Source organism: Gymnogyps californianus, chromosome 15, assembly GCF_018139145.2.
Source record: "Gymnogyps californianus isolate 813 chromosome 15, ASM1813914v2, whole genome shotgun sequence".
Taxonomy (NCBI): Eukaryota; Metazoa; Chordata; class Aves; order Accipitriformes; family Cathartidae; genus Gymnogyps; species Gymnogyps californianus.
Genome location: NC_059485.1, coordinates 10,763,348 through 10,775,536, shown reverse-complemented (window position 1 = coordinate 10,775,536; position 12,189 = coordinate 10,763,348). Strand labels below are relative to the sequence as shown.

General features: G+C 39.1%; 1 protein-coding gene across 2 annotated transcripts in view; it reads left to right on the top strand.

Annotated features, from left to right (window-relative positions):
* The window catches only part of LOC127022426 (nodal modulator 1), a 28,104-nt gene extending 16,912 nt beyond the window's left edge, over positions 1 to 11,192 (top strand). Inside the window, exons 20-31 of one of the 2 annotated variants that reach the window (XM_050906018.1) lie at positions 172 to 254; positions 1,258 to 1,417; positions 1,539 to 1,665; positions 2,307 to 2,420; positions 3,091 to 3,218; positions 3,824 to 3,965; positions 4,832 to 4,915; positions 6,371 to 6,481; positions 8,386 to 8,487; positions 8,705 to 8,824; positions 9,803 to 9,895; positions 10,820 to 11,192. In XM_050906018.1, the coding sequence (XP_050761975.1) occupies positions 172 to 254; positions 1,258 to 1,417; positions 1,539 to 1,665; positions 2,307 to 2,420; positions 3,091 to 3,218; positions 3,824 to 3,965; positions 4,832 to 4,915; positions 6,371 to 6,481; positions 8,386 to 8,487; positions 8,705 to 8,824; positions 9,803 to 9,895; positions 10,820 to 10,951 (1,396 nt within the window). In that variant the 3' untranslated portion in view covers positions 10,952 to 11,192. Of the gene's footprint in view, positions 1 to 171; positions 255 to 1,257; positions 1,418 to 1,538; positions 1,666 to 2,306; positions 2,421 to 3,090; positions 3,219 to 3,823; positions 3,966 to 4,831; positions 4,916 to 6,370; positions 6,482 to 8,385; positions 8,488 to 8,704; positions 8,825 to 9,367; positions 9,478 to 9,802; positions 9,896 to 10,819 lie in introns of those variants that run through there. The other variant, XM_050906019.1, reaches the window with a different exon arrangement.
* The last annotated feature ends 997 nt before the right edge of the window (positions 11,193 to 12,189 follow it).

The following is a 12,189-nucleotide window of genomic DNA, read 5'->3' as shown; positions in this document are numbered from 1 at the left end:
GTCAGCTAAATGGAAACTAGTACCACATAATATGAATTTTGCTTAGGTTATTGTTGATACTTTTTCCCTGGGGTATTTAGATGGATTCTTGGGTCAATATGCAGTACTCTGTTCTACATGAGAGCTGCTAATTCCATTTTCTTCTAATTGTATCTTATTTGTGTTTTACAGGTCTGGAGAGAAAATTACTGTGACACCGTCATCAAAAGAGCTGCTTTTCTACCCACCTTATGTGGAAACAGTTGTTAGTGGAGGTAAATATAAATAAAATCTAGTTTGAAAGGAGTAGATTTTTAGGGCAGAAATGTATCATAGGTGAACGTATGAATAGCTCTTCAAAGGTAATGTTAGGAAAGTTTCAGTTGCAGCTATTTCTTTGGGCCAATTTCACTCTGGAATTTGGAAGCATGGAAGTATTTGGTAGAGGGTGCAAGTACAGTTTTTATCTGCAGAATATGCTTCCAAGTGCTGAAAGACCACCTGGCACAAGAGGAGGGGCTAGATTTCTGGATATTACACCAGATTCTCAGAATTGTTCACATTACTCTCGTCTAGAAAAATAGTTGTGCAAAAGCTAAGTTTGTATTTTGAGTTTGTTACCAAATTCAAGTTTCTGTTACGTTTTCTTTGTAGTAAATTACAAGAATAAAAATATTCACAAAAAAGTAAACTTCAAAATTGTCAGGGTTATCATCAGTCAGTTGATGCTACTTGTTAAGTCAGTGTCCATTTTGCCCTTAGGTTCCTAAGTGAACATATTTTGTTTGAAATCACTAGAAGATGTTATGTACCCCTTTTTATGTGCCTCTTTTTTTGTGCACATTCTAAATACATTGGAGGGGGGAAATAACATTTTGCTTATGTCATTAAACATGACATATGCTGACCCGAATTTGATCTCAAACAAATTTTGTCAAAGTTCAGTGTAATATCAGCTAGAAGAGAGTATTGTTGGAATCTTCTCCATGTGGCTGCAGTATATGTAACTTAATGAATCCTCAAAGCACTTAGCAAATCCAGAATGTTTGTTTTGGAGATGTGCTTATAGCTTTGGAACTTAGTTATTGATTTGGGGAATGTTCAGATGTTTTAAGATGTGTTGAGAGGCCATACAATTGTGGGGGTTGATCTCTTATTCTAAGGTAAAAGAACATCAACTGATCACTTTGGAAGTAGTAAAACTGTTGCTGTAAGACAGAATGGTGAGTGTATTTTTTACTTTCTTGTTTGTCTTAAATCCCCTTTGCAATGACCAAGAGAGTTGTCCTGGAAAGCTGATAGAGATTCATGGAAAAGCAGGCTTATTTCTGGAAGGGCGAATTCATCCTGAATTGGAAGGTGTTGAGATTGTCATTGGTGAAAAGGGAGCAACTTCCCCGCTCATCACAGTTTTCACCGATGACAAAGGTGCTTACAGGTAATTAACAGATTTGTTTTGATCGTTTGGATTCTTTTAAAGTGCAATGGTGACTTGGCAACGTGTGTGTGATATCCAAGTGCTTTTCTTAAAATGAGTTCTTCTTTGCTTTTATTTGAAGTGTTGGGCCACTCCACAGTGACTTGGAATATACAGTTACTGCTCAGAAAGAAGGGTTTATTTTGACTGCAGTAGAAGGAACAGTTGGGGACTTCAAAGCTTTTGCTCTTGCTGGGGTGACGTTCGAGGTAATGTTCTAAACACTTTGGGTTCTGAATGAATAGTGTGTGCAGTTAGAGGTAGACAAAAAAGTTGGCCCACGTGTCCCAGCCAAACACAAATGGGTGTGGGATTTGGGGATAAGATAATTTTGTCATGGGGAAACAAATCTCAGTGGATGAGCTTAGTTGTAGATCATGACTTGTCATGCAGAAGATATTTTGCAAGGTTTATAAAGTGAAAGTTAGAGCCTGCAGTCCAAGAGACTGGCTTTATTTGCTTTTGTAGAGTTAGACCACCTTCTTTTAATGAGTTTTATCCCTCAAGGTGATTTTTTTCATGTACAGTCTGGCCCAACTAGTGCCTGGTTCTAGTCTTTGGGATACTTTGTTCTGGCCCCCAGCATGTCCTGTGAAGTGACAGAGAATGACTGTTCTGGTGACACGTGCTATGTCGGCTGTAACTGCGCAGATGTTGAGAGCACAAACTTCTGTAGCCCTGCAGTCTTGCAGGAGGGGATACACTGCAGATGTGGTTAGTTTTTCTTCTGCTTGCAGCTGAGTGCTCAGAGCCACCACATCTGTGCACTCTGTAAGGGGCTTCTGAATTGAACCCTTCTTCGTAAAGCAACCCTTGCTTACACTTAAAACTATTGCTTTTTCAAAAATAGATCAAATCAGAGGATGACCAGGCTCTTGCTGGAGTTCTCTTGTCTCTCAGTGGAGGGGTGTTTCGGTCCAACCTCCTTACACAGGATAATGGCATGCTGACTTTTTCCAATCTGGTAAGTTGAAATTGATTCTTCTGAGTGTGGCTGCATGTGCGATACTTTGCCCTGCACAATAGGGATGCTATTGGCTCTCTTCAGTGGCAGGGGGGAATGTATGGTCTCCTTTGAAATTGTAACCCACAATGAGAGATGTAGGTTCCTCAGCATGGACAGCACTTAAAATCTTAGCAAGTGAAAGTGTGAAATCTAACCTGGCAAGAGATTTCTCCCCAACAGGTAGTAGATGATGTTGATTGATCTCAGTTACTAATTTGCAGTCTGTAAACATGAAACAAGCCAATTTGTTGATGATCATTTGAGAGCCTGTGGAGGAAAGAAATCTAATTAGATTATTGATCTGTACATGTGTGTAGACATGCCTGAACAGTTTCCTTGCAGACATCCTTCTCTCCTGGTCATTTTTCTGTTCTTGAGGTCTTGTGGTAAGATTTTAGGGCCATAGTTTCCTTTCCCTCGTCAGGCTTTATCAGCTGGTGGAGTTCCATTGGTTTATTGTCCAATGTGCTCCCTGTTTTTCAGTGCTCACATTTTCTGACCAGTTTAACCTATGGTTGGGGCACAGAACTTTAGCTCTTTAGGGAGCTCTTGCAGAAACATAATTGTTTGGAGTTGGTGAATTTTTGTGTCACTATCAGTAAACAGCTTGTTTTATGCCTCTTTGCAGAGCCCAGGGCAGTATTATTTTAAACCCATGATGAAAGAGTTTCGCTTTGAACCATCATCACAAATGATTGAAGTGCAGGAAGGACAAAATCTTAACATTCGCATAACTGGTTACAGAACAGCGTACAGGTTAGTAGAGCTGAAATGCCACGCAAAATGCTACGTACTGTATCAGGATGCATTATGCAAAATATGTTTTCTCCTGATAAACCTCTGTTCTGAAGGTTTGGAGGGTACTTTCGAAGGCACAATTTAACTTTATTATGCTGTTTATAAGTACTTTTTTTAGCCTTTTCTCATGCATGTGGATATATAGCTAAGCCCAGATGGCAGGACTGTAAGGAGAGATATTGCTATGAAAGCACTGTGTCAGTGGCACTGGAAGTCGCTTGTGCTATGTCCAGTGGGAGGGGAGAGGAGAGGACTATTCTAGGGATGGTAGACCAATTCAGGTATCTGACTTCAAGATCCTTCCTTTCCTTGCCCTCAGGGTTAAGTGCTGCTGTTCATGGAGGTCAGGGAACTTGGATTCTGAAAGTTGTGCTCTGAACTGCAGAGAATTCTAATGCTTTGAACAGTTTTACATATACATTATAAATTCCCCTTTTCTTCTCCATGCTATGCAAAATATGTTAAGTACTTTTTCCATCAGTTATAACAATAAAATTTCTTTAAAATGTGCATTAAAACAGCATCTGCACCTCTGTAGTAATTGGTTCTCTTTATACCTCTAGCTGTTACGGCACAGTTTCTTCTTTAAATGGAGAGCCTGAGCAGGGAGTCTCAGTAGAAGCTGTGGGGCAGAAGGATTGTAGCATCTATGGAGAAGACACAGTAACTGATGAAGAGGGCAAATTCAGGCTACGTGGTCTTCTGGTAAGGATTAGAACACTCTCTGTCATTTACTTTTATGTTAGCGTGATAATGGAGCAGTAAAATGTGTTTTATTAATTAGTTACCCATTTCTGTTTTCCCATCACATTTGCTAGCTGAGATTCCCTTGAGTCTCTCAGTGTTAGGAAACACTGTCATGCAGTGAACATTCATTCTAGTAAAGGGGGGAAAAAACTTCTAGTGTAAGTCTGTGGAACTTGCTGCCAGCGTACTGTGATGGCTTCCTACAAACACTGACCAGTTTGCATGACATGACACGAGCCCCTGGTCAATGTAGTGAATGTGTCTAACACGTGTTCAGCAGTGTTCAGGTGTTATAGCAGGGAATTTTCTTAGGCAAATAATTTGGGGAAGCATTTAGTTTCTCTTGTGAAAATACTGTGACAGCGTATTTTTAGCAGGATATTTGGTGTATGTATCATGTTGGTTGTACAGCATGTATGTGAAGTAAGCTGTTCTGCAGGAAATGTGGAAGCTGAATTTATGGGACCATTATGTATGGAGTAAGGAATTTGCTGAAGTAGAAAGCAGTATTTGATCAGGTTTTAATCCTGTTTATGTATTTCCTTTCTAGCTAAAACACTTCACAGCAGATGATTTCTTTTAACACTGTAATGTAATAAACTAGTGAAAGTTCTGTGATAGCCCTTTTGTATTTGCTGGCAGTAAACACCCTTAATAGTGTTGCTGAGTTAAATTTTCTGTTTGGGATAAGGAAAACTTTAAGTGGATAGAGTTAGGTCTGTTTGGGTGGTGTATCTTAAATGGAATGTTATAAAATTCTCTTACTGTTTTCTAAAGTATGTATTATTCAGTGTTGGGATTTATCATCTGAATGTTGCTTTTAGCCTGGTTGTGTGTATCATGTCCAACTCAAAGCTGAAGGCAATGATCACATTGAAAGAGCTTTACCACAGCATCGGGCAATTGAGGTAATTTTTTCTTTTTTTGTAGTATCACTTAAATATGAAATGCATCTGTCTAGGCATTATGTCTGTTCTATCAGCAGCAATGTAGTTGAATGCATTCTGTTTAGACAAGTGGCTTTCAGCAAGTTAGCTCCCTAAATAGAGGCTCCATATTGTGTGTCAGCACCATAGCGTAAAATTGAAGTAAAATAAAGCCCAAACAGTAAACAAGTGAAAAGGATTCTTTCACAGTCACAAAAACTATACATCAAGAAACGAGAGAATAAATGTATAGAATACCTTTCAGCATTTCTTTGTGATGTGGAACAAAGCGGTAGCGACTTGAGGATGTCATAAATTGTCATATTATCCTGTCTTTATATTTAGTTATTGATTGATACATAGATTTTGTTACGCTTTGTTTGGTCCAAATCCTGCAGTCTTGATATAGGTGAAATTGTCATTCAGACTAGCAAATCTTTATAAAATTTAATAATAACTTTGAATTGAAAACTGATGAAATCTTGTTAAATGTTCCTCCATCCTTACAGATTCAGATTAGCTGCCTTGCATTTATCTCCTGACATCCAGCAAAGGTTAATTAGCCTTCGTTAGTTGTCCAGAACTTTTCGTGGGAGATGGTCATTATTTGAGCTCAGACACTCGCCTGACCAGGGAGCCCTCCTTTGCAGCAAAACAGAAGGGCAGAAATCTTTCAAGTCCTTAGTGTCTTCTTGCTAAGAGTGCTTGCTGGTTGGGAAGAGGAAGAGAATGGCAACCCAAATTCCAGAAAATCATATGAAGTTTAGGTACTGCAAGTGGCAGTAGTAATAGTATCCTGGCTAGCCTGCCATTTTCTCCAGGAGAGAGAAGCATTTGAAAAACACCCGCAGGAAAAATCTACAGCCTCAGTGGCACCATACTGTTGATATGGCACCTGGCCTAACTGTAACCTGTCTGTTACTGTAGTTATTATTTGAGTAGATGTCTTTCCTTACTCTGATCAGAGTTCAGATTTAGAAACACAAATGTTTTGTATTTTAAACAATTCTGAAGAATATGGTGTTAATGTATTTTTGAAGTAGGTTATGTTATGATATGAGTGTATTCCTCCTTAATCAACTGTATCAACATCCTAGCATAGTAATATGCAACTCTCAGCACAGAGAGACCTCTCAGGCAGTCCTGTGTGTGTAAATCAGCCTCTTCAAAAATAATGCATGCTTTTGATACTTCTTCCATTTTTAGTTTAACTTAATGCCATCAGCCTTGTGCTGATAATGCCCAAGTCTGTAATTGCGAGCTGTGCTCTCTGGAGGAAAAGTACTAGCAATTGGAAAGCCTTCAAGTTTCCATGTGGTTAGTATAGAACAAAATTCACCTTTTGTTTAAAATTATGAGCAATATTTGTGTTGTGCTAAGTGTCCTCTGTGAACTGTTCCTCTGTTGGTAAAAACATGACTATGTTTTATGTTGCAGGTTGGGAACAGTGACATTGATGATGTTAATATTATAGCGTTCCGGCAAATTAATCAATTTGACTTAAGTGGAAATGTAATTACATCTTCCGAATATCTCTCCACATTATGTGTAAGTTCAAGCCTTTCATCTTTGTCAAGTGTATTTGCCATTGGTTTCCCAGTGTTTTTTTTGCAGGGTCACTGGAAATTGTTCAGCAGCCAGAGCACACATTTAATTCAAATTATGACTAATACTTCAATGAAGGTGAATTTGAATTCCAGATAGAATTAAGATTCCAGTGTTTCTGACTGCTTTGCTTTAATGTTTCCATTTTTCATGGGAGTATGTTTAAGAAATACTTTCTCAGGCTGACCTGTACATTTCTGGGTCTGCTTCCTTGATTAGAAATGCCCTGTCTGTAGGGAGAGCAAGACAGCAGGGGTGAAATGAGTCCTCTGTATCAGAGAACTGCATTCATTCCTGAAATACTTGGAATTTTTGACATGCATGTCTGCTAGCAAGAAAATACCACGTGAATGCAATGATACCATAGGACACATGAATTTAAAAGTACAGTTATAAGAGAGAGTATGAGACAAACAGTAAAGCTGAAATTTTCAAAATTCAAAAGACTGCACTGTGATCTGAAAAAACTTGCTAAACACCTGTGATGCTTTTGGCTTAGGGTGCAAACGCTTGAAGTATCTGCAAGATGTCTTAGTGTGGTAGGAGTTATAGTACCATTTCTCAGGTTTAAAAGCTTCTTGAAATGTTACCTACAAATATAAATGCAATGCCTGGATTTCTTTCAGACTTGTCAGTTATGCATCTCACCTGCCAAGATCTCTTTGCTAAGCTGTTGGTTTTTTTCGGAGACATCCAAAGGATCCAACATGCAGAGCAGGTGTGAAGGGAAAATGTATCACCTTACTGAAGAGCACCTGAGCAAGCTTCCCGTCTTTCTGGGGAAATTTAGACCCTTGCAGTTCAGCCTAAGCAAATAGGAATTGATGTCAAAATTTGATTATATGGAAGTTATACAAGCCTGTACCTGTTTCATATTAGGTTGGGTCTTGTGTTGAATGTAATGCGTGTGTGCTGTTGATGGGTGCATATCATCACCCTTGCTTTCGAGGCAGAAATTTTTGTCTTTGAAAGATGTGCTAAGATTTGATACAGACACAAGCGAGCGGTTTTTGTGACCTCAGTCTGATCCCTTCTGGTTGTGTGGTCTTGATGATACAACTGGAAATGCTCTGGTGAGCTGTGATTTGAGCTGCAACCGTGGTAGCACTGGGCAGAATCAATGAGCATTTAGTTGGGCTGTGTCTGCAAGGAGAGCCGAGTCTTGGCCAATATCTGATCCAGAGGTTTGCAAACAATGGTATAGATGCTAGAAGGGTGTCTCAGTGGTCCACAAAACCCATAATTTTGCTTACTGTGTCCTCTGGAGGAGGCACAGTGGCTGATAAACGTTTGTGTACAGGCAGCCTCGTGTAAGGAGGTGCTGCTGCCCCTACCAGCCTTATTTGACTGTGATAAAACCCTCTTTTAATTATGCTGGTTTCTGAGCAAACTGTATTTGCTGAGGACTTCAGGCCTATTCTGTAGCTTGAGGATGTCTAGCTTGTTAAATAAGCGTAGAGAAATTGAAATCAAGCAAAATGAGCCTATCGGAGAAATAGAAACAACCCCCAGCTGCAAATTCCTGTGAAACTGCTGGGATTATTTAAAAGAATGACTCAGTTCTGGTTGATGCACAGCACAGATTACTTTTAATACACTAGATATGTGAAAATGTCAGACATCAGTTGTTCCTAAATTATTTCAAGTTCTGTAAAAAGACTGTTTCTGTGAGTTTTCACATCCCAGATTAGAACAATTCCAGGTGTTCTTACTTGACAACTTTCTGTTTATAAAACACATGATGAATTTTGAAGTGCTTTTACCCCTTAAGATGTGGGATGTCTGAAATATCTATTGTGGTGCAGCCTCAGAAATACCTGGTTTGTGCTTTCTTCTTTCACTCACAGGTGAAGCTCTACAAAAGTGAATACCTTGACAACCCAATTCATACAGTCAACTTAGGCCTATCCCTGTTCTTCCATTTCCCACCACTGCTCCGAGATGGAGAGGTAAGAATATTGCTGAATAATTAGCTTAGGTCACTTTAATTTTTTTCCCTAAGGACACTGAAGTGTTATTTCTGGTGTGCCTGCAGTACTGTATTCATGCTGGAGTGACCAGTGTCTCAGAAGATTTGAAGCCTCTTAAACTGACTTTTGCCTTTAAATCTGATTTTGTCTCAGACTGCTGTTGATGCTGTAGACTGAGTGTATTTTTTACCCACAGAATTATGTGGTGCTCCTGGATTCTACGTTGTCTAAATCACAGTATGACTACACCCTGCCTCAAGTTTCGTTCACTGCTGTTGGATATCATAAACACATTACACTGATCTTCAGTCCCACTGTAAGTATGTAATACTTAAATGTTCAAGTGTTCACCTTGAGAGCAATGTCTGGTAGTATAGCCTACATGTATTTTTGGTCTTGGCCAAACTTTCTAATAATGGAAATATAAAGAGGTTTATGAGAGTCATTAAAGTGACAATGAATTTGGATTTGGCCACATTTAAGGCATCAGGCAGGGATGTAATAACCTGGTATGTTACAGGAGGCAGGTAGGGAGTTCAGGAAGGGGTTGTAGCCATGACACTAACTGAAAGGTTGCAGTAACTGGGGGTTGAAGGAGAAGGAGAGGATTGTTGTCAGAATTCCTTTAGACTTCTATGTGTATGAAAGAAGTATCACCAGCCCAAAAAGAGAGCTTTACTTGTTGGAGCTGAGGTAGAGGGTAAAGCAGAGGGGTTTCAAACTAGCATCAGGGGAAAACTTCTCCCTTGAGAGAGAGAAGTGTATTTTTGCACTTCTGAACAGTGCAGTCAATTCAGTGAAGTGTTCGTTCTGTAATACTTAAATGATCTATTTCTTTTCTGCATCACTGCATGTTCAGACGCCAGTGAAACATGAGGGAAACATGAAATGGCAGTTATAAATGAAGGATTCAGATGTGCCTGAAAGATTTTGTGCTAGTATGGTTGCTGCAGTATTATCATTGGGATCATAGAGGTTTGGGCAGCATGTGACAGGTAAATCAAAGCACACCAGATTGACTGTAAAGTGGAGACTGACCGTCACTGAATTAGCTTTAAAAAACAGCAACCCCCAGGAAGAAGGTAACAGATGAATGAATCTGATCAAGGGGACTGCTTTGAAGTTGAAGGTAAAGTACATCTTAGAGCAGCACTTAGAAGGAAGTCAGATGGGAAGGGCTGGACGTGCCACATGATCCTATTGATGACGTTGCTTAAAGCTGAGGGATTTCATAGTCGAAATGACTGTTTTAAAAAAAAAAAAAAAAAAAATCCATAGTCCCCACTGTTTTCAGAGAAAGCTGCCTGAACAAGATATTGCCCAAGGATCTTACATCGCGTTACCACTGACGCTGCTTCTGTTGTTGGCTGGTTACAACCACGATAAGGTAGGTCATGGGTTTTTTTGTCTTATCCAAATATTATTTTCCTATCAATGAATACTGCGTACTGTGTTAAGTGTGGGTTTGTTGAGGTGGTTATCCAGACAGAGATGCAGTCAAGCAATCACCTTATGTGACACATTCTAAGAAAAGCCACAGGGTAGCCAAGTTTTTGGACAATTACCTTCCTTCAAAAAAACTTAGTGTGAAGGTGAGTTCCTGTGCCGCTTCTGAATTTTGTCTTCTCATTTGATGGCTCTGGGAAAAAAAACAATACAGCATAATTCAAATTCAGATAACCAGACTCAGTGATAATAGGAATGAAAATAATTATTTTATTGGCTTCAGGAACAATTAGACTGGAAAAAAATCTTGCAAGTCATTGAGTCTGGTCTCTTTAGCTTTACACCCTCCCCAGTGAAGAGCTTTCAAGAGGAATATAACTACCTACTATATAACCCCCTCTGTTAACAAGCCATGCTCTTCTAGTCTTCTCTGATATGACTGGATTTCTGTTTTGCTGATAAGAGAAAAGAAATTTGTCTTTGCAGTTTGATTTTTTTCTCTCAAACATCGGTAAGACAGCACAGAACATGGGATTCTCCAGGATTTTCTACAGTGTCACTGAAAGTGCCTCCACTGAAAATAGCGGTCATTTTCTACAGTCAGGACTCAAACTGCTGTTCTTGGCTAGATGACTGCAGGAAAAAAAGTTGCTGACAATCATTTTAGTTTTTGAATATTAGAAATTCCCAGAAGTTTGGTTTGATTCCTTCCCAATATTTGCTGCCATTTTCTGATATCTTTGTAGATGTGCCATTTACGCACTAGATTGTTTGTTTGGGGATGCATGGGTCTAAAGAACGTTATCATTCAGACCTTACATACCATTGTAACCACAAGCTGCTTCCCCTTTTTTTTTTTGCCCAGCTTATTCCCTTATTGCTACAGCTGACAACTCGACTGCAAGGAGTACGTGCTCTTGGACAGACAGGTTCTGACACAGGTGGCTCAGAGGATGCAAAGAGACAAACGAAAAAACAGAAGACAAGACGGACATGAGATGAAAGGAATGATTGCATGAAGTGGTGCTCTGTCAAACTGGAGCCTGAGGAAGCAAAGCCACTAAAATACGTTTTTGTTGAATTTGCGGACTTGACATTTTCGTTGTTGCTACATGAGCGCCGTTTGTCACACTAGCTCCATTTTGGTTGTAAATTTTCTATGGAGTCTATAGATTTCCTTGTTGTAAAGTAATGAAGTGAATGCCTCTGTTGTCACTGTGAGTGCGTCTCCCATACTTGAAGACAATTAATGATTTTTTTTTTTTTTTTTTTTTTCTCTTCAGTGGAACAGGTCATGCTGTCTTCATTAATGATTTGAAAAAGCAGTGGTAATAGACTGCTTGACTTCACTTTCAGTCTCTGGATTTTGGGATCATTTTTCCTTACCTTTTGAAATACCCACTTTACAGAAGCAGCACATAGGGATTTTACTAAATCAGTGGTGCTTGAAACAAAGTTTTGGGGGACATACATGAACTGGTGAATTATGTCTTTGGCACTTCCAGTTCAGCAGCTAGATTGAAGAGTCTGTCATCTGCACAGCTGTGATTTCAGTTCTTATCCAATGATTATGTTATCTTTGATTAAAATCGAGTTTTTGCCTGATGAAGACAAATTGTTAATGTCAGGTAAGTTCTGATGATCCTACTACAAAAGCAGTGTTTAAATTTCAGTTTCATATACAGTGTGATCTCTTTAGACCTCCAGTATTCCTGAAGTGGCTCCAGCTGGTTGTACTATTTTTTCCAAAGCTGTACTGTGTTGTCGGTGATACCCATTTGCCTGTGTGGCTGTCACATCTCCTGCTCAGGCCCTGTGCAGCCTTTTTGCCAATTGGTGGTTGATTTTTTTTTTTTTTTTAACTTTAAGAAATATGAGCTTTTTGAAATCTCCAACGTGTACAGTCCCAATAATGGAGTCTGTAATAAATAACTGTTTCTTAGAGGCTATCTTTTGATGCTTGTTTGAAGTAGACAGTTGGACATACACAGTTTAAATGTTAATGGGGCTTTTTATTGACAAATAGTATAAAGGTTAATAGAGCTTTTGAAAGATGCACATAAATGCCTACAACTATTGCAAAGACATTGGTACTGCCAGTAAGTGGCAATGTTTCTCTTTTACAGTACTTGAAATAAAGTCCCTTTACATTTAAATATTTAAGCTTACAAACCCTACCATTCTTAGAAATTTGGATGCTAAAGGTTTTATGCTGTTTTTGTTGGTATTTTGCAT